Source organism: Rhinolophus sinicus, linkage group LG02, assembly GCF_036562045.2.
Source record: "Rhinolophus sinicus isolate RSC01 linkage group LG02, ASM3656204v1, whole genome shotgun sequence".
Classification (NCBI taxonomy): Eukaryota; Metazoa; Chordata; class Mammalia; order Chiroptera; family Rhinolophidae; genus Rhinolophus; species Rhinolophus sinicus.
In genome coordinates, this window is record NC_133752.1 from 134,785,847 (window position 1) to 134,809,063 (window position 23,217).

The 23,217-nt window shown below is 41.0% G+C and overlaps 1 protein-coding gene across 1 annotated transcript in view; it reads right to left on the reverse strand.

The window, feature by feature from the left end:
• KCNMB4 (potassium calcium-activated channel subfamily M regulatory beta subunit 4) overlaps nucleotides 1-21,251 on the reverse strand; it is a 55,580-nt gene extending 34,329 nt beyond the window's left edge. Inside the window, exons 1-2 of the mRNA XM_019748944.2 lie at nucleotides 20,781-21,251; nucleotides 1,597-1,724 (exon numbers count right to left, since the gene is read on the reverse strand). Coding sequence (XP_019604503.1) covers nucleotides 1,597-1,724; nucleotides 20,781-21,116 — 464 coding nt within the window. The 5' untranslated portion in view covers nucleotides 21,117-21,251. The remainder of the gene's footprint in view (nucleotides 1-1,596; nucleotides 1,725-20,780) is intronic.
• Between the last annotated feature and the right edge of the window lie 1,966 nt (nucleotides 21,252-23,217).

Here is a 23,217-nt window from a genome sequence, read left to right on the forward strand (position 1 = left end):
AGCAAGGTAGTCAAGAAGCAAGAGAAGCAAATAAAAAGGTATGGATATAAAAGTATAAGATATTCTGGGAACTGCACATAGTTCGGAAAGGCTATTCAAAGATTAGGAGTATGGAGATAAGGCTGGAGAGGTGGTCATCTGGGGCACGGGGCTAAGGAGCCTGTGTGCTATGGTAAATATGGCCACACATCTTTGCAGCTTTTTGTATCAAAAGGCAGCGTCTATTTCAATACCCCCGGAACCTGGGCTGCTTCATGACTTGCTTTCACCAATAGAACGTATCAGAAGTGATGTGATGGGAGTTCCACAGCCAAGGCCTGGCTCTCCTGCAATGCTGTTCTGAAGCAGCCATGCTGTAAGGAAGGTGATCCTGCCTACTAAAGAATGAGAGGCCAGGTGGAGGAGAACTACGGTGCTTCACCTGAGCCAGCACCAAGTGCTGGGCATGTGAGGGAAGAGGCCCTTTTGGACCATGCAGCTATTCTAGCCATTATCTGACAGCACATGAGCCCAGGAGAGATCTGCAGGTGATACTCCCAGTCAACCCATAAAATCATAAGAAATAATAAATCAGTGTTGCAAACCGCTAGATTTCGGTTGGTTTCTTACACAGCAATAGGTACCTGAGGCATAGGCCAAGCCAAGATGTTTGGGCTTTACTCAAAAACTATGAGAAGTAACCTGCTTAGACTAGTGTTTTAGAAAGATCCCTTTGGCAACAGCTTGCAGAATGGTTTGGAGTGGGGGCAGGGTGCAGATGGAAGGACTTGTCAGAAGACGACGGCATTAATAGAGCTGAGCAATAATGTGGATCAGAACCAAGTGTCAGAGGGAAGGCCGAGAAGAGACATTACAGAGGTCCAATCAACATGACGATGAACACAGGTTATAGAATATAAAGGAGGAAAGTGAATTAAGAATTACTCAAAGGTTTCTGGACTAGGTAACCGAGTGGATAATTGTGCCATTCACTAAGAGGAATAGAAAGTTGACATCACTGGAGAACATCCAAGTGGAGATGTACAGCAAGGACTTTCGAATACTCAATAAACGTTTGATGAATGAATTAGTTCGATTAACCCGGGTGGGACTGAAGTGTTCTAGTCCAAGGAGCCATTACTAGATGGCACAAATTGAGTTCTAAGTCAAATAAAGTTTGAATGGTATGAACTCATTTTATTGATACTTTGTCAGAATAGAAAGGAAACGGAAAGATAAGATTTGACGCAGTCCAAAATGCTGACAAACCTGCAGTTGTTTACCTTACACACATTAACCTGTAATTCTCTGGGAACACGACTTGTATACAATGATCCTACTGAAAGGCACTTCCTTAGTGTATCCAGAGGGTAAGCTCTAAATACAAATTTTGGGGTTTTTTCTTCTTCTTCTTTTTTTTTTTTTTCGGCCTTCAGATTCTTTACATGCTTCCCATCCTGTGAAGTAAGGAGGGGCTTCCCTAACTACATGTTGGAAAGAATTGAGACTGTCTCCATGTTGTATATTTGTCAAGCGAGCACAATCTATGCTTTATTGATGTCAAAAACCAAAGAGGCTATAAACAATATCAACATGCACATGTAAAAATTGACTTACCTTTGAAATTGATTAAAATAGCAAGTAAATGGCTGGGAACCAATCTCATCTTTCCAGTACTGTTGCCAATTCATGACACTTTCCAAGTTCTTCTGATTTTCTCTCTTACAGGGAGGGATATAGGAGCACTAACAAAACAGAACACAGAAAGTAAACCTATTATTCCATAGAATATTGAAATACAGTCCATTTTTTATAGAGATATGGCATTATGCAGATAAATCTAATTCTGATGTACCTAATTTTTAATACAACCAAACTGAAATTACTAAACTTTGGCGAGTCCTCACTTAACATCATTGATAGGTTCCTGGAACTGCAATGAAACAATGTATAACAAAACCAATCTTACTTTAGGCTAATTGACAGAAACAAGAGTTAAGTTTCCAGAGCATCTCATCAGTATTATAATGAATAGACACTGAACGAAATGACATTATTTGAGGACGTTTTGCATTATTTCAAATTTCCAATTTGGCACAATACAGAAAATATTCCAATAGCAAAAATAACCTTTTGTCCTTATAGGATAAGGATACATTACAAATAATTAGTTACAATCTAGTAGCAAACAAAAAGCTCTCTTTTTGAGAGGCTGCCTATCAACAAAGGGAAGCAAAAAATAAATAGTTAATTTGATCTCCAATTTCTATCTATGGATGTTGGTATTTTCCTCTTCTACCTTTAACTAACAAATTAAGCTCAACAGTTAAAACTCCAGTTTTCTTTTGTTACATTCTCTCGGACAACAAAATCAGCATTAAAGTTCCTCTCAAGTACATACTCAGTGCATTTTGCTAATAGATGCCTTTTCCTAGCCATGCCTCTTACAAAATAGTTCTCTCTGAAGGGGCTCTATTACTCTAAGCAAGATAGATTCAGCAGAATTGGAAAATCACTTTTAACTCTGGAGGTTAAAATTAGCCCTTCGCATTCTCATCCATTTTCTCCAATTCAGTCTTTTATAACGATGATGAGCAGGATGAGAACAATGCCAGCTTACAGTTATTAAGTGTTTACAATATACCAGCGTAATAAATGCTTAGCAGGTTTTAACTGGTAACAATCCTATAACGATCTCCATTTTATAGATAAGGAAATTGAGATTTCTGTCAGCTCCACAACTGGAATTAGATTCTGGTAATTTTATCACATTCTACTCTCAGATGTTTTACCAAGGTGTCCATTATTAAGCAGGTAAAATATCCATTAGCTTTATAGTGTAATTTCAGTGGTATCATTTTAGAGTATATAATTTATAAGTACCTTCCCATTATTTCCTGGTAAAAGACAAACTTTCTAGCATGATGTACAAAGCTCATCATGATCGGATCCCCGTCTTTCCTTGGCCTCACAAGCCTGGGGTACAGCCATATAGAAGCACTTGCTCCCAAAATCTGCCACGTACTGCCACAGCTGTACATGCTATTCTCTCTCCTCTTAATGCCCCTTTCCTTAGTCCCCTTCTTTCAAGATAACAGTTTTGGTGTTACCTGTTTGGGGGAGGCTTCTTTTTTTTTACTCCACAGTTAAGCCCCCCTCATTTGTGCAGCCATAAGTGTTGCACCCCACACTCTCACAGCTGAAATCACACAGTAGTATACTTGTCCGTTTTATGTCAGCCTCCCCAGTTCGCTGGCAAGTTGGGACAGGGCTACTTTTTTCTTTTCTGTATCTTCACACTTAGAACTATTTCTGATGAGTGAAGTTTCAAAAATGTTGGTAGAATTAATTAGTAATGACACACTTAACAACCAGCAATTCCACTTCTCGATATTTATCCAAAGAAAACGGAAACACTAGTTTTAAAAGATATATGTACCCCTATGTTCATTGCAGCATTATTTACAACAGCCAAGCTATGGAAGCAACCCAGGTGTCCATCAATAGATTAATGGATAAAGAAAATACGCAGCAATAAAAAAGAATGAAATCATGCCATCTGCGATAATATGGATGGATCTAGAGGGTATTATGCTAAGCGAAATAAGCCAGGCAGAGAAAGACAAATACTGCATGGTCTCACTTATATGTGGAGTCTAAAAAAACAAAACAAAAAACAGACTCATAGAAACAGAGACTAAAGGGATGGTTACCGGAAGGGAGAGGGTGGGGGAAAGCGTGAAAAAAGTGAGGGGAATATAGTTAATAATATTGTGATAAGTTTGCATGGTGACAGATGATTACTAGAATCAGTGGGGTGATACTTTGTAAGCTATAAAAATGTCGTATCACCATATTGTACACCTGAAACAAATACAACTAATATAATATTGTATAATAACAATACTTAAATAATGACTCTTAGAAACATTTTTATTCAAAATGATAAAGCTATTTTCACAGTGGTTAAACATTTTTTTAAAAGACAATATAAATAAATTTTAAATTTTAGTCAATTTGGTTATTTTCTATTATATATAGCAAATTCACATTATGCAAATATTATTTTAATGATGGAATCCCTGCATATTTATCTTCTGCATATATAGTTCCACTTCTATTAATAACAGTAATATAAAGCTAAAAGTTTCTGTGAAATTATGAATTCTGAGTTCATTCAAAGCAGCAGTTGAGCTTAGAAGCAATGGAGACCGTTAGATAGGGCTCCAGTCTTATCATTTGTTGGGTGTTTGGGCTTGAATACATGACATCTTTTTTCTGGATTTCATTTCTTTTTTTTCTAATCTGTAAAGTCTCCAAAACAATCTCTAGCTTTACATTTCTGATTCTCTTCTTGGAGGTACAGCAAACATGTCCCCAGCAGAAGCAGGACTACAAATACTATTGCAATCTTTTTCCCAGGAGAGATCCTGCCCACTGGGGACATGACCGGGCAGCCCAACCAAGACACCATTTCAGCTAGCAAAAGGGCCGAGTGTGGTAGGTCCTTTCCTGGGGGTCCATACTTGGAGAAATGTTCATAAGGGGACTCTGATTTTCCTATTGCTTATTTCCTATAATGTGCTGGACGTTTCCGTCTCTTCTACTAAAACATTTTTTAATATATCACAATCAATTAGTTTATAAAGGGAGAACAGGAAACAATTGTGCTCTTTGTAGGAAGGAGAAATTTCTAGATTTAGAGGTAGAAGCCGTGAAATCCTAAAAATTCATCAGAGCCCTTTTTGCAATGAGTATACTCGACATAAGGGGTATAATAAACATTTTAGGGAATAACAAGTAACAACCAAATGTAATTAAAGCAGACTTAAAATTTTTGCACATTAACTGGGGATGGGTTTTAAAGAAATGTCTCTACCAAATAACAATTCTATGATCTAACCAGGAGAATCACACCTACATGTTTCTGAAAAAGTCACACACAAACTTTCACTGAGTGCGTAAAGTTTTATATTACGTATGTCATGGTTTCACATGAAAGAAAAGTTTCTTGCCTTTACGAAATTTTGAGCTAGTGTGGATGGATTCTTGGAAGCAAAGTGTTTTTTTCATTAAGGAAAATAACCTGAGATCGAAATCCAAGTAGTCTTTCCATGGACTGCATTCTTTCCAAAGAGTATCATAGATTAAATAATGATCTTAGACTACTCTAGCAATGTTTAAAGCTCATATTGCCTTGAAAGGAAAAATTTTTAAAGCCTAAACTTTATGTTTTAAAAAGTCATTATTGTTCATTTTCTTTTATCTTGATTCTCCAGGTTAACTGGTCTTTAAAATATCTGTGAAGCCAAACTCAGATTCTCCCTAGATTCCTCCTCAATTCTGCTTAAGTGGATCAGTGTAAATTGTTAAAATTTTAAAATAAGTTATAAATGAAATTTCAAAGCAGTGTTCTAGCAAAAAATTTTAGAAAATCAGTCATAGATTCCTTTTCTTTCTAGGTTGCTCAAGTCTGATGGCTTTCCAGACACTATAATAGCTCCATCAAGAATCTCTCACCTTTGGGGGAGGGGCACAAAGAATAATGTCATATCATCATCACCATCACCATCATCATCATCATCAACATCATCAAGGCCAACTTTTGTTGACTATATGTCAAGTATCTCATTAACCCAATCTCATTTAATCCAAATGAGCAAATATTATAATCACCCCCATTTTACAGATGAGAAAACTGAGGGGCAGAGGCGTTTAGGAAAACTTGCCCTAAGTAACAATGAAACGGCAATGCTGGGATTCAGACTGCCGAGTTCTTAACCACTGCACCACACTGCCTCCCACATCTCTCTGTCTTTACAGCTTCCCAGTTTTCTCTCTTTGGTGTTCCCTGAGTGGGGGCTAAGGGAGATGAGCTGACTTTTGTATTCCTCTCTTGGAGAACTAGTGTAATGATTCTTTAGGAATGAAATTGGTATAGTCCTCCTGAGGACTATTAATGGCTGAAGCATGACTGGAACCAGTCTCTTGCAGTCCTTCGTTTTCCTGGTACATTCTCAGAGAAATGCACGGTAAGTCTTCGCTTGTGCCCTCCGGCCTCAATTTGGCTCTAGAGTTGGTTTTTCGTGCCATGAATGTAATTTCACTTAGATGAATTTATAGATGCAGTGTCTTTAGTCATGGAGGACAATGAGCATTCCCTTGGAGAAACCTCATACAGTCCTGACATTTTTTGGTTTTCATTTGCAAAGGCATCATTTCCTAATATCTAATATGACTGTTACCCAAATAACCTTCCTAGAGTCTGTGTCATTTGCTGCCTAAACTTGCATGACATTACTTTCTTTCAAAGGTCAGGAGAAAAAGAGACGTGATATATTTGTTTAATGCTTACCTTTTACTTCTGCATTCATGAACTAAGTTGATGGGATCAAGTGGGCTATTCCGAGTATATTAATATAAAGGCTTCCAGTGAATTTTTTAAGGGAAGATACTATGTATCATCACTTGACGTGGAATATTTGATTACATACCTATTATTACTTATTTTTCCATCATCTTATTTTAGGGCTTATCAAGATTTATAATAGCATTCTTTTTCAGCCTGCCACAATGGATTTATATTTTAATAGAACTCTTCTTGAGTGGGTTCTTTGTGTGGTAAGTGTCTTGAGGATTACATTTCAATCATGTGGGCAGAGTAGGCAGAATTCACTTTCTTCCATTACTGAGTCATTTAAGAAAACCACTGCACAAAACACGAGATCTATTTAACTAAACATTGGGGACCACGTTAGATGTTCCTTGCTCCTTACCCCTTTCCCTCCTCCCTTCCCAAGAGCATGCAGTGTTGTAATAGCATATTTACAAAGGGCTTTGTGATTACAAAAGAGGAAGTGAAGATTGGGCTTTGGGCTTTTGAGATTTTGAGAGAAGACTTTACAGAAGTCTTCTGTCTTAATAGAGATTGCTTCCAAGTAAATGGGTTGGGAAGATGACATTCCAAGAAGAAATGGAATGTGGAAAGACTCTGTGTGTGGATGTTCCAGAAAGACTGAGTCATCTAATGTGCTCGGAGCACAGGGGGCATGGGAGATGGCGTTGGAAAATGCCCAAATTATCTGAACTACTACTCACTGGAGAATTGTTCTTCTCCCCTGAAACGCTTCTGTGAAAGTTTCTCCTACCTTCCACAGAGGATTCCTACCCAGCCACCAATGCTCCTTTAGTTAGAATTTATCATTGTGTGTTGATACCACATCTGCATTTTTTAAATGAAATAATATTCATTTAACTTTTGGATCTGACAAGACTGCTAAGGTTGGTGATATTATTATAGCTGAGAAAAGTTTGAAACAACACTCCACTTTCAAGAGAAAACAGTTCATTCCGCTTTAAAGTTAGAAAAGAAAAATACACAGTCTTGCCAAATGTAAAGGTCACTTCTAAATAGAAGAAGTCAGACCAAAACAAGAAATTTAATCTGGAAGAAGCTCAATGGTTATTATTTATAACAAGCATGACCGTACATGTAAAAATTTGTTCAATGGCTTATGATTGTAGGATAAAATCGTTGAGGAGGTGGCCAATCCTCTCATGAGCACATAGGACACTGAAATAAAAGAAAACTTTCTTAAATGTTCATGCATGCATTCCGATATGCCTCACTAATGACATTAGTGTGTCCTGTATTGTTTATTGTAAGGTACACAAATCCAGTGTGTGTGTGTGTGTGTGTGTGTGTGTGTGTGTTTATATTTAATGAAATATTACAAACATCATTTCTACATGAAGGAGACCAGTAAGCCCTGTCCATGATAAGTACCCTAGAACCAGATTGATAGATGGTGGTGATAAAAATTGATGTTTCATATTTGTAGCAGAATATATTTTCCAAAGATGACTGTACCAATATTTGTCCCATTTCACATGCTCTTACAATGTGACACTGACACTCCTCTATTCAGGGGTATGGGATTATCTTCCCTTCCCTAGAACGTGGATGAGCCTGTGATTACAGAGAAAGTGATGCTGTGTGACTTCCAAGGCTAACTCAGAAAAGGTGACATAGTTCCTGCTTGCATCTCTCTCTTAGGAATGCTTGCCCTTGGAATCTGGACACTGCTGTGAGGAAACCCTAAGTAGCCAATGCAGATAGATCACATGAAAAGGCCTGTGTGGAGAGGAACTGAGCCCTCCAGCCAACAGCCAGCATCAACTGCCTGATATGTGAGTACATGAGCCTTTGGACGATTCCAGCCTCCAGGCGTTGACGATCCCACTGGGACCTCAGACGTCATGGAGCAGAGATAAGCTGTCCCTATCATGCCCTGCCTGAATTTCTAACCCACAGAATTTGTGAGCATAATAAAAATGATCTGATCCACAGAGATCTTTGACAGTGGCTAATGAATCATAGGACTCCAAGGACTAAAATGGTGGATAGCCTTCTAAGGTTCTCCTTGACCTACATACCTGAAAACTGCTTGAGGTTTGATGAAATAAAGCCCAGTGATGTAAGATGGGGCTCCTCATCAATCCCCAGGCCTAAAGCTCCTTGAATGAAGGGGAGGCTGGTTAGCCTTGAGGAAAGATCCCGTAGTAGCAAGTCAGGTCGTGCCTACTGAAATTTCCTCCTACCCTTTCTCAAGAGAACATACAGACATTTACCAGAGTAGCTGTGCAGTGAGGAAAGGGCAGACGTGTAGAGTATTACTGACCACTGGCTCTGTGCTAACACTGATCGCCGGCTATCTTAAGCATGACAGTGCTCAGAGTGGGGGTTCTCTGGGTCAGGGAAACATAGTTTTGACCCAAGTGGTGTGACAATGGGCCCAGTGATCCATGAACGCTCCTGTGGTTGTTCCTGCAGACCCTGAATGTACAGATACAGGACATGTTAGCACCAGGCCTCACGCCTACCTTGAGCCCCTTACCCATGGGCAGAAGGCTACTATGGTAGATGACTCTGAAACTACTGGCTCCTTCCCCAACAGTAAACCTATACACCAATACTGCTTCCCAGGGAAGTCTCAGAGATGACAGGAGTGGGAATTCCTATCACACGCCCATTTACCTTGCCTGTTTGGCTCTTGAAGAAGACAAAAAGTCTTAGAGAATGACTGTATTGTTAAATGAATCAGTAGTGACTCTACTTTCAGCTGCCGTTTCAGATAGAGTCTCTTAAGCAAATAAACTAACCTCTGGAGCCTATTCTATGGTGATGGCTCTAGCAAACGCTGTTTTTTCCATCTGTGTGGACAGAGAGCACCAGGGATGGTACAGACTTGGCTGTCTTACTCAGAACCACCTGACCTCACTGGTCATAATGCTACAGTCTGCAGGGACCTTGACCCCTCACTGTCCCATAGACTCAGATGTTATTTCTCTGGAAAGCAGAGAATACAAAGTGCCCCAGATTCCTTGGTGAAGCACAGGTGAGCCGGATGGTGGGCAACTTAAGTCCTGTCACATCAGTGATGCTTCTTGGGGTCTAGTGGTCTATGGAATTTCTGGATATCCCCTCCAAAGTGAAAGACAGATAGCTGCACCTTTCACTTCTTAAAAGAAGAAAGAAGCACAATGCTTGGTGGGCGTCTCTATACTTTGAAAGAAACATATAGTACCAGTACTTGGGATTACTACTCTGACCCATTTCCTGACCCGTAACACTGCCAGCTTCCAGTGGCAGCCAGAACAGGTGAACCTGCTCCAACTGTTTAAGGCTACAGAAAGTCCTCTCAGTTCACTATTGTGGCCCAGTGCCCCCAATAGTATACAAGGGGTCTGTGCCAGTTGGAGGATATAGGGCGCCCACTGAGAGTCCTGATAGCATAAAGTAAACCCATACTTTCTTTGGCAAATAACCATCCTCCTTTTGAGAAGCCACTGGTTTGTTACTGTCAGTAGAGTCTGAATGCCTGAACGCGTAACATCAAATCATCATATTATCCATTGTACACTGGACTATGTGACCCACTATGACACATGTGTGCGTTTACAGGGCTGAAGGAGGTCCTGCAGGCAAATAAGTTTCATAAGCAAATGGCTCACACGCCCAAGGTGCCTTCTCTTTGTGTTCTATCACCTTTCCCAACTTGTCCTGCTATGCAATTGTTAATCTAGGCCTGTTTTCCTCATACTAGATGTACGTACTTCCAGGAGTACGCTGCAGTGTGCTAGTGGGTACTTGAAGCCTATGACCAATTTTGGCAGATGAAAAAAATTGAGTTCAATGAAAATAACTTTGAACAAAACTTCTGATCGTTTATTTTTCTTTTAAGAAATGAATGTTGGGGGTACAGACCTATACTCATTTATGGGCACTGGCTAACAAATAATAAATTGCATTTTAATTAAACTGATTCTCTTCTCAGAAACAGAACTCTGATCAATTCATAAACTCTAAAAGTTGTATTTCTCATGCACTCTTTCTCAGAAAGCTACTTGAGGATGTACTCCACCAAAACAAAGGTATAAACCAAGAGAGTGGAAGGCATGTGGTCAAGGAAACAAAGTGTCCGACAGAGGAGATCCACAGCAGTCCTAAGGAGCAACCAGTTCAGTTTGGGACACTAGGCTGCAGGAATCCAGAAAGGGTATCCGAGGAAATTTTAAAAGGAGAATGAAATGGTTACCTATTATGAATAACCATATGAAAAACAGTATATGAAGGTGGTTTACAATTCTTTGGGAGAATTTTGGAAAAGTACGTAAGAAAGTAAAATATGAAAAGGGGATGATTATTAGTTCAAGAAAAATAAAGTTACAGAAATGCATACATAGTTAAAATAAGTTAAATATTCAATATTAATTTAGTAAAAAATTATGATAGGCCTATATTTAAAGGATGAGGGAGGAAAAATGGGATGGAACAGGATGATGTAAGAAAGTTAAATCCTCATATTCCATCATAGGTGGGCAACAGCATCTAAAATATATACATCAGACAGCCTACTGTTTAGAAACATGAAGGTAAATACAAAGAAAAAAACTGAAAATAGTTAAAAACAATTGTCTATAGGTGGAAAAGGGGTTGGGACAGAGGAGTTCCAACAGTTCTATTGAGAACTTTCTCCATTTCTTTCCTCTATGGTAATTGGTCTATTTTTTAAAAAATCTCTATTAGATTATTTTAGTTTGGAAGTTTATATTATCCTATGGAATCATCATATCATCCTACGGTTTTTAAATTTATTGGCATAGTATTGATCAAAGTATTCACTCAAAAGTATTTTAACTTTTCCTGTACTTGTGGTTATTTCCTCATTCTTGTTTCTAAGTATGTGTTTTTGAAGAGCCTTTATTTGGTAACTAAACTTGTTGAGGATTCATATCTGACCTTATCTTTCCGGAAAAACAAAACAATCCTGCACTCCTTGAAAATGCTCAGCATATCTCCAGTGGGAATTTGAAGCTCTGCAAGATTTTAATGCCATGAATTTGTGTTGTTAATTTTCTACCCAGCTGCTCTGCAAAATCAAATAAACATCAGCTGAAAAACACTGAAGGTCAAAGTGTTTGACATTAACCCGAAAACAGACATTCAGTATATCACCTGGGCATGGGAGCTAAAGCTGGATGAAGGAAAGCTCAAGGCAGCGAGGAGGTAGAGGCCACCTCAAATCTAAGCAGTAAGTGCACCCACCACTGAGTGAAGTTCTCCGCGGATTGCACCAGAAAGCAAGCTCCAACCCAGCAGGAATTTCCTTCACCACTGCATCCCCAGAACCTAGAGTAGAGCCTGCCACTTACAGGTACTCCATAGATCTCTGTTGAATTAATGATCCTGCAGATATTTAAAAATAATACAACCTGTAGATATTTGAATGAGTAAATACTTTCCCACCAGCTATAAAGATTAAGGAATGGAGAACTGGAGGTACTGAGATACCAGACACTATGCTGCTGCCTCAATATTACAAATAAAGTTTGTGACAAAAATCCCTAAACTCTTTCCTCATCTGTGAAATTTTCCCTACTTGACACCTCAGTAAGTACAAATGCAAATGCCAAGATTTACCTGTTCAATTTGTTCAAGTATTTATCAATAATACCTTCTGGAATGTTACATACATTATCTATAATCCCCAGTCTGTGGAGAAACTGAGGATCAAGAAGTTAGGTGACTGACCTACAGATGCACACCTAGATTCAGGTGTAAGCACCACGGCCTTTTCCATTATTCCTATTAAATCAGCTATGTGTGCAGCTCCGTCCTGGACACTGTCTGTGAAACCTAATATTGTCCCCAAAATGGGGACTGGAGAAGAGGCTTTCCATTCCCTCCATATTGTGGTGACATAAACTGGTTGGGTGAGATGGGTATACAAGTACAACACACTATGGTTTTCTCAAGTGGCCTCATCTTCAGTACACTGACCCTCACAGTTGTATTATTTAGTCTTTTCCCACGTGTTTCACAGAGTATTATGGGGGATTGGCTCACGCAATAATGGAGGCTAAGAAGTCCCATCATCTGCTCTCTGCAAGGAGGCCCAGGAAAGCTGGTGATATAATTCTGTCTGAATCTGAGGGCCTGAGAACCAGGGGAGCCAAAGATGTAAGTCCAAGTCCAAAGGCTCAAGAACCAAGGGCACTAATGTCATGTTCCAGCCCAAACAGAGAACAAATTAGCCCTCCCTCTGCCTTTCTGTTCTACTTAGGTCCTTATAGATTGGATGACGCCCACCCACATTGGCTCTTCTTTACCAAGTCTATAGCTACAAATGCTAATCTCTTCCAGGAACACCCTCACAGACACACCCAGAAATAATGTTTTACCAGCTATCTGGCATCTCTTAGCCCAGTCAAGTTGGCATATAAAATTAACCATGACACCTAGTGTTCTATACTGAAGAGATGGGCATTTATTGCTAAGATTTCTGCACATGTTGAGTTTTGAATCATTTCTCTACCATGGTGCAAATATTCTTCCAAATTTTGTCACTTTTCTTTCAATTTTAATGTTTCAAAAATATATATGTTGTAGCATGTATCAACACTTCATTCCTTCTTAGAGTCAAATAATATTCCCTGTATGGATATAGCACATTTTATTTATCCATTCATCAGTTGCTCAACATTTGAGTTGTTTTTATTTTTTGGCTATTATAATGCTGCTATGAATAGCTGCATAAAAGCTTTTGTGTGGACATGTGTCTTCATGTCTCTTGGGTATGTATCTAAGAATGGAATTTCTGGGTCATATGGTAACTACATTCACCTTTTTGAGGAACTGTCAACTGTTCTCTAAAGAGGCTGCACCTTTTACATTTTTCCCAGCAATGTATGTGGGTTCCAGTTTCTCCGCACTCTCACCAACACTTGTTACTGTCTTTTCTAAAATACACATATAGTCATTCTAGTAGGTTGGAATTGGTATCTTATTGTGGTTTTGATTTGCATTTCTCTAATGACTAATAATGTTGAACATATTTTCACATGCTTATTGGCCATTTGCATGCCTTCTTTGGAAAAATATTCACATTTTTTGCCTATTTCTTAATTGGCAAAAAATTTCTTAATTTCTTAATTATTTGCCCTTTTTATTATTATGAGTTATAAAAGATCTTTATGTATCATATATATTCGACCTTTATCAGGTATGATTGGCAAAAATTTTCTCTCATTCTGTGGTTGTCTTTTCACTTTCTTTTTTTTTCAAGTATGCATTAGTTTATTTTGTGTATTTCTTAACCTTATGTAGACAAAATCATCCATACGGGTACTGACAATCAGAACTGAGGATTTCGTTGTCACTAAGCAGTATTATTGGCTGGTTTTCCATTCTTTAGAACCATTTTAAAATAATGTTGGCCTGATAAAGACTATTATATAAATATATGTATTACAAAGGAAAAAATTAGATTAACTTTCTAGGATTTAGGATTTTTCTTTAATGAGATACAACATCAATATGTGCTGCTGTAATATAGTGAGATTATAACTAATAAACTGGTCATCACATAAGATTTCAAAGTCCAGTTGGTCTACTAAATCAATTAGATGAATGGTTCAGAAGAATTAGATGAACGGATAGTCTTTCACATGTGCAACAGTATACAGAGACCTTCTAGTGACCCAATCTACTGAATTCTGCTACTCAACAAAGCAAATACATAAAATGAATTTGTTTGAATTAGTTCACTTACAAGAATCATCACAAAATTAAATAATTTCATAAACACATGGTTTTCAATATAACACTGGTAATTTTAAAAGAAGAGGATATTACTACAACTCAAAAGTACAAACTTTTCCACATGGATTTATGTGTCCTAGGGAATAGCGATGGCACAGCGTGAGGAATAGTTAGAAACATATGTAATATGAAAAGTCATTCTATTCAGTATTTTACTGTGATTAATTATGGTAATTGTAATATAAGTGTACTGTTTATCTAGGAACTCAACTGAATATGAAACTCTGCAAAAGACCCCAAAAAAAAAATTTTTTTTAATTCAAGCTAAATAAGGCTTGACATCTTCATTTATAATAAGTGTCAAAAACATTTTAAATACACAAAGTGTGTCAAAACTTATGAAATATCCCAGCAGCCTGCACATTATATTGTTTCTGAAGAGCTGTAATATGGGTGTTATTAATATGTTCTGACCAAGTCTTTAAATATTTAATCATATTAGTCACCTATTCAAAGACCTTCCTTGGCTTCTGTATTAATTTCCTATCGCTGTCGTAACAAACTTAGTTAATAAAATTTGCTTAAAACAATGCAAATGTATCATTTTACAATTCAGGAAGTCAGAATTCAGAATGGGTCTCACTGAGCTAAAATCAAGACACCAGCTGAGCTACATTCTTTTCTGGAGGCTCTAGGGAGAATCCACTTTCTTGCCTTTTCCCACTTCCTTAGGAAAAGGGGGCTGCCTGCATTCCTGGCTCATGGCCTCCTTCTCTATTCAAAACCAGCAATGGGTTGTAGAGTCTTTCTCAGATTGCATTATCCTGACCTCCTCTTCCACATGTCAGGACCTCTGTGATTACACTGGATCCACCAGGATAATCTCCCTATTTTAATGTCAACTGATTAGCAAGCAGCCTTAACTCCATCTGCAAGTTGAATTCCCCTTTACCAGTGTCACATAGGATGTTGACAAATTCTAGGGATTAGAATGTGGACATCTTGGGGGGCAGGGCAGCACCATGGCTTCCCAGTGTTTAGTAAACCTATGCTGGCCGCCAAAGATTTCTCCTGCCTTACTCACAAGCCTCCACTCTGTGTGCCCTGTGTTCCAGTCCACCTGCCCATCCTGTAAAATACCCCTTACTTGCACAGCTCCATAGCTTTACTCCTGGCATTTTCTCTTCCTTGTTCTCGTCATACCTTCCAGCTTTCCTCCCGCGATGAAAATCCTACTCATTCTCAAGATCACGGCAAATGATGTTTCATTCTCCACGAAGCTTTTCCCTTAACCTTTCCTCGCTACATGTGCATAGCGTATTGTTTGGACCTCCCTGCAGAAGTTAACATTGTACCTTGTTTGATAGTTGTTTGTGTTCTTATCTCCTCTGCTAGACAGTGATCCCCTGAGGGCAGAAACTCATGGATTCATCCTCACTTATATGGATTTTCAGCATGTCTAAAACGGAACCGTTGCTTTTTCATCCATGCTGCTCGAAAACTGCTCTCCTCCCGTTTTCCTATCTAGTAAAATCACCTCCTTTCACCGAGTAGTGCTTGCCATGGACCTTGGAGTCATCCTCAACTCCTCTCTCCCTCATTCCTTCCATAGGATCCATTAGCGAACCTCACCAGTGCTACCCCTGATCTAAGCCGCCACCATCTTCTGCCTGTCCTACTAGACTCCCCATTGCCAGTCTTGCCTCTGTACCTCTCACCTTGTACAAGCGATGTGCGTGTGCACACATGCACTCACATACACACAAAAAATTCTATCATCAACTCAGCAGCCAGAGGAATCGTTTACATTTTTTAAAAGTCTAAGTCTGATTATATCTCAGTCCTGCTTAACGTCAGTTAGCTTACCATTCATTACTGGTAGAATAGAATCCAAAGTCTTCATCACGTTCTGTAAGGCCCTACTCTCATCTCCCACTGTCCTCTGCTTCGCTGTGTTCCTACACCATTGCCTTCCTCACTGCTCCTCACACAAGCCTGGCAGTCATGTGCCTCAGGGCCTTTGCACTTGCTGTTCCCCCAGCCTGTGGAACACTCTTTCTTCAGATAACCACATGATTCATTTCTCTATGTCCTTTAGGTCTCTGCTCATCCCTTCAGGTTCTTTGGGTCTTTGCGCAAATGTCACTCCATCAGAGCCATTTTCCCTGACCATCCTATGCAAAAGAGCAGCCCTTCGTTTCTTCCATCATTGTCTCTACCCTCCCATGGCTTGAATTTTCCGTACACACATATCATTACATGACATTACATTACAAATCTATTTCTTGTCTGTCACCCTCCACCAAAATGTATACTTCATGAGGGCAGAGACTTTATTTTGATCTCTATTCTAGTCTCAGAATCTAGAAGCATGCATAGCACAGAGTAGGCATTTAATTAGGCATTTAATTCATATTTGTTATATGAATGAACTCATCTTTGTATGTCCTCCTGTTTCTTGCCCAGTTCTTTGATCATAATAGGTGCTAGAGAAGTATTTGCGGAATTGAATTTGATGTACTTACTCAAAACTATTTACTATAAGCCCCAGAGGAAAAAAACTACAGTAAACCACATTGTCATAAAGAAAGAAAGACTGTAAAGATGTTGTCACAATTCAGCTTAGCCTTTTGTTATTTAGTTTTGATACCATGGACCTCCCTGGAGCGCAAAGGATATCACATTGAACATTTACTTCAACGATGGAGTTCAGAAATTAATCCAGGCAGCACATGCTGTCCACCCAGGGATTGTGTGTGTGTGTGTGTGGGGGGGGGGGGGGCACACAAGCACAAATACCAAGAAGGTCCCTGTAAGCCACAATGCCCGTAGTTAGGTACACCCAGTTTGGGGGGATATACTTAAATTTTAAAGCGACTTCTAATTCCACCTAAGTTTTTCTTCTCATCAATGCATTTCTCTCACTTTTACAGTACTGGTTTCTCAGACAGACCTTTGTCCTTTGTTTTTAGGTCTTTCGTATCAGAGAAAGAAACAAACTCAATGCAAAATTAAAACATTTAGCTTCTAATCATCCACTCTCTCGTTTCACATGCAAAAGGCCAGTTTTAAAAATTTATCTTTTCTTGCGATTCAATGTATATATTGATGCAAAAGCAAATGTCTGGAACTGCATCAGCTCATTTCATTTACACTCAACCAACTTAAAACGATCATTTCCAGACTACAGTTGCTCCTTGAACAAGGGGCTAGAGGCACCAACACTCCCGAGTCCAAAATGTTGACCAGAAGCCTTACTGATAGCACAGATAGTTGATTAACACATATTTTGTATGTTATATACATTATATACTGTATTCTTGCAGTAAAGTAAGCTAGAGAAAAGAAAATGTTATTAAAAAATCATAATGAAGAAAAAATACATTTATTACATTTATTGAAAAAAATCTACATGTAAGTGGACCCATACATGCATTTCAAGCTCATGTTGTTCAAGGGTCAAAGGTAATTTTAAATGATTCTCCACTTGTCCTTCAGAACTTCCTTGAGTCCCTCCTTTTGTACCAGGACCCTATATCCATCCAGTAACATGGGTAACATCTTTTACCGTAAAAACACAAACATTAATCACAATGAATCCTTTTGGTTATTTTACTTTTCTTGATCAATAGATGAGTGCTTTCTCTAACCCACTGGTTTTTGACTCTGTCTCCCCATTAGAATCACTTGCAAAACTGTTTAAAAAACGGGACTGCCCAAGACGCACCCACAACCAAGTACCAATCTTCGAGGGCTGGACCAAGGCATTAGAATTTCTTTTTCAAGTTCTCCTGGTGGTTCTAACGTGCAGTCACAGTGAGAATCAAAACCCTTGGCATACACAAGTCACAAAGAAATTATGCAGTGATGGGAATAGTATCAAGAGGAAGTTGATCACAAATTTAGATTTTGCTACAGTTAATTCACAGAGCAGATCACTGTCATGTGTATAATTGGTTGACTTGAATACTATATTACACGACTAGATACAGTGATTACTGTGGACCATAAGGATATGATTCAAAACATAAATAACTTGAATATGACTTGAAGACACTTTAAAGAAATTATTAGTCAAAGGTCAAATTTTTTCACACTAGCTTCTTTAGTAGTCTATGGTTAAGATGTTACGTAGTTGCAATGTTTTTCCTTTTCCAGGCCTTGTGCTGTAATTAAGACAGCAAATTCGAGGGAGGGAGAAAAAGCCTTGTTCTCTTTTTTCTAAAAAGTGATTCCCTAAATGGTTTCCCGTGGTAGGAGGGGTCATAAAGAACAGAAGGCTGAAGGTCATTGGCATCCATGACACTGTAGGGAATCCAGGCATTCTACAAAGGGAATAGGCGGATAATGGGCCTTCAATAGAGGTAAGGTAAGGCAAAAAAAAAAAAAAAGAGAGAGAGAGAGATATGTAGGCAGCCAAAATGCAACAGAAATGGGCACTGGGTACTGCCTAATTGCAAGGACACTGGGGAAACATTCCGCTTATGTGCTGGACTCCGGCACAACATTTTGGTGACATTGAATTTTTCCATCACTAATTGCTTACAAGAATTTCCAAATTGAGCATTTAATTGCCCCAAAATAGAAAGATAACTGTAAAAGAACAAACTTATGTCCTATAAATACTACACTGCATCATAATTTGGATACAGAGCTGTATGTATACTGATTTGGCTGCGGAAACCTTCAGTAAATTGACTGGCATGTTGTTCATCATTTTCTGTAACAGATACATCTTTCACTAATGCTGTCATTTCTTCAATACTTTATACAACGTTATTTTGTTCAGCTACTTCTTCAAAACAATAGTTGCCAGGATCTGAACTGGCAGTAGAAGAAAATAGATTATTTGTAACAAAAGGAGAAAATTGTAGTATTACATAAAGCATTATGACTTGTTCCAAGTGGTCTAAAAATCTATGTCCTAATCATTTCAATTTACTTTTTCTGCCAGATCCTTCAAAATTGCCTGGAAATTGGGAAACTGCCTTTTAAAATAAATTCTAACTTCTCAATGTCTTTATTAGTATTAGCCATTTACTCGTATATGTGTATGTAATTTATTAGTGACTGAACCAGTATAGTAAGCTAATTAGCACTATTTCACTAATTTTAACACCTCCTAGATGATAAACTACCATGCAATTTCTGAATCACTATTGCTGCTTGGCATCTTTCTTTATATTAATGGCTTAATCTGGGGGGAAAAAGTGATGTTTCTAAAGCCCTGAGATTTCTTTTGAAATTCCTGAGCATTAAGTAGACTAACTTCGAACTACTTGTCTTTGAGACATTATTGCTTTTCAAGACTTTGAACATTACAATCTGTCTAAATTCTGTATTTCTGTATTTACTGTTTATATGTTATCTTCATTTTACAGGTAAATGAATATTCATTTATCAGAGGAATGTCTTTTTTTAAGAGGAGTCATATTTTTTAAAAGGAATCCCTTTAAAAATTTTTCCTAAATTCAAGAATTTATCGTTTTGGAGATAAGACCAGGAGTTTTGCTGTAGAGAAATGGTAAGCTTATTTTAAATACTTTAAAAATATTAACATAGAAATGCTTTCTTTTGGATTGATATAATTATATCTTCTCACATTTCACAGAAAGTTTTCCTGTGTATACAGGATTCATTCCCTTTTGGACTGTTTTCCTGCTTGATGGTCAACAAAACCCTCACAAGGAGGGAAAATGTCAGTAACTTGAAAGAAGATACACACCCTCCACTTTCATAGGGAAGCAACAAAGATAGTAAAAAAGACCAAGAGAAGAAGAAAGAAAATCCCTCTTGCAGAACCAGGTGTACTACAAAGCTCAATTAGATCACAGACTGAGGACACTGCTTTTTATAAGTTTTTGCTCCAGGGGGAACAGTTTGCTGAGTCTTCCTCTCGCTGCTCTCCGTCCCTGGAGTCCTAACCAGGTTTTTTCTCTTTTGCTTGTGAGAACGAAAAAAGTTGCCAGGGAAGGGATATTTGGTGCATTTCACGGAGGATTTTTCTATTTTCAGCAAGTTTTACCGTTCTCCAGATGCTCCCAATTTCTCTAGACCATTTTGAGAATCTATCTCACGAAAACTGTGAGTCCACTGTCCCCTCCCCAATGGACCTATACAGAATTTCGCATTTGATTCTACTTCGTTTGTCCATCCTCAAAAGCTCATCTTTGGACCCCAAGTTAAAAAATACGTCTGTCTAGAGTTAAAAGGCAAGGAACCCTGTAACACCATTCAAGGGGGCTCAGAGAACACCTGAATCTTCCCAGGCGAGTTCTTGACGCGGCCAGTGGGAGCTCCGGCCTTGACCGTGCGCGGCAGTAGTGGATTCCCGCTACCCACTGGCATTAATCGCAGGGAAAGTTAACTTTCCTCTTCTTGCGTTTCTCCAAAACCTGTCCTGTAGGAGCCGGATCTGACCTGGACCAAGACCTCAAAATCTGAGACCAGGCAAGACAGGCGTGTAAAGAAAGCCTCAGGGCACCCGGGATCGCCGCCCACAAGCCCACCTATAGGACCAGAGCTCCGGGGCTCCCCGATGTACTTACTCCTGGTTTGAGTACAGCCTGCGACGCCTTGTCTACTCCTAGTAACGCGAGCGTATTCCGAGCCCACCCCGCGAGCGGTCTACCCCTGAGGCTCCCCCAAACCTCAAGACCTCCGCAGAAGCGAGGCATCTCTCGCCCGGCGCCCTTACCTTAGGGTTTGTCAGGAGCTGGTGCTCGTCGCTGTGCAGCAGCGCCCTGGAGTTGGACTCGGAGTTGTTCACGTAGACCTGGACGCAGGGGTACTGCGAAGTGCCCCTGCAGTCGGCGCCACAGGTGAACGTGCACTCGAACACCTCGCCGAGCTGCTGCACCGACAGCACCGTGCAGTTGGCCGCCGTGGCTTGCAGGTCCTGCAGCGCGGGACTGAGCCAGCAGAAGCCGAAGATGAAAAGCGACACGACGCCGGAGATGATGAGAAACAAGCCGAGCCGGATGCTCTTGTCCTCGGCTTCCGTGTACTCGTAAGCCACCCGGAGCTTCGCCATCGCCCCCCACTCCGGGCGGCTGGCGCGCTCCCCCCGCCCCCTCCCGCCCCCGGCGCCCTGCCCGACTGCCTCGGGCGGGAGGAGCCGCCGCCGCCGCCGCCGCGCGACAGCAGGGGAGTGGGCGGCGAGGGGGAGCGCGCGAGAACAAAGGGGCCGGGGCCCGCGACGCCCCCGGCCGCGGCAGCGCCCCCCACCCCCCAGCCTCGCCGCCGCCCGTGCCCGGGAGGCTCGCGGTGCTGCCGCGGCTTCAGAGCCTCCTGCACCCTCGGGCGCGAGGAGCGCACGGGCGACTCCTTCCTCCAGCGCCCCCTGGCAGCCTCCGCCCGCGCGCTCTCCCCGCCTCCCCCACCCCGCCTCCTCTCGCCGAGTGTCTCCCGGTCTCCATCGCCCGCCTGCCGCTTCTCTGCGGACTCGCGGGGCAGCTGCCCCGAGGGCAGGAGCGGCTGAACTGGGCGAACTGGGGGGGAACCCCGAACGGGATGTGGCTCCGCCCAGCCCCACCCGCCGTCGACCTGGGTGGTGGAGCCTCGTCCCGGGGGCGTCTCCGTGAGCAAGAGGCGGATAGCGGCGGCTTGCGCTCGGGAGCCTTGTTAAATCCCCTTGGAGGGACGTCCGAGATGATAGCTTAGGATCAGTGCAGTTTAACCGGAGTGAAAGTTAAAAGAAGAAGGAAAGAAAATAAGAAAGGCAAGAGGGAGAGAGTGCGGTGTAAGTGGAGCGGCGGGAATCTTGAACTCCAAACGGGGATTGGTCAGCCGGCAAGGAGAGTGAGCGCTGCCAAGCAGCGGGCGTTCGTTCCCCTGGAAACGGACAGCGGGGACCCGGCGGCCTGGGGTGGAAGCCCGCAGAGAGCGGCGTGTGCTGGGCGCGCCCTGGGGAGACCCTGTCTTCAGTTCCCACCCCGCGGACAAACAAGCTCCGGGCAGAAGGCGTGACTCCCCCCCTTCCTGCCCACCCCCGCATCCTTCGCACCCCCAGAGAGTGCGGTAATGGTCGTCTCAGGCCGCTGCCCCAGCCCGGACCCGAGGGCGGCAGAATAGGAGTGAAAGAGGCTGAGTCGGGCGGAGTTTCCTGTGGAGGTAACATGCGTGGGGGCAGGGGCCTGCGACCGGCGAGACCAAGGAAACTCGCTACCTGGGTCCTGGGTAGACCTCGCGGCAATTTAGGTATACTGAAGCTGGGTTGACTCCACTCGATTTCTCCCAAGGCTGAGAATGATTAAGGACCGAAGGAAGCAGGTGGAGAAGCTTGCGGCCCTGAAAGGAGACACGACTGTCCCCATTAGGACCGCCCCCTCGCTCCGGGACTCCCGAGAATCCTTTCTGTTTTGCTTCCCTCCGTAGGAGTCTTGCCACCCTAGGCCCGCCCCAGGATTTGTAGATGAGCTTTCCAGGAGCTCTATGCATGGCGACAGCAGCGTGCAGATCCACTTTGGAACAGGTACCGTTTCTAGAGCTGCGTTCTGCTCTCCTTGTTCTTCTCGTGGCTGCCCCCGTGCATACCTTCAGCCTCTACTCTTTTCGTGACTTTTTTTAAAAGTTAAGATTTTTTTTTCCCAAGCCACACTTCTATCCTAATATCAAACTCGAGAACTTTTTCGACTTGCCATTTTTAAGAATCAGAATGTTCACTCCTTTGCAAAATACATAAACATACCTTTTTTCTTGATTTGCAAGTCCCAAATGAATATCCTCTTGAATCAGTTATGTTCCTGATGAATGTGGAAACACCCAAACATGGAATTGACTTCTCTTTCTTGGATTTCAAATATTACTTAGCTAGTATTGAGTACCTGCCAACTGCAGTGCTAGTACGTTACTTTGAAGTACTACATTCCCTTATGGGGCGGGTACACACAACAGTATTTCCAAGCCAGGAGCAAAGCAAATTTAATTACAGAAAGAATAAATTAAGAAGATGCGGGGTTTGGAAAACTTTAAAATCAGGAAGACACTTTATACTTTAATACCTTTCAAGTTTTGAAGGAGTAGATTTCTTTTTTTCTTTACCTAGGAATTTTCTTCCCTTTCTGTTGGCATAAAGACAATTGTTAGTGATTACATTACCTGAAGGAAAAGTGAGGTGATAGTTGAAACAGCTT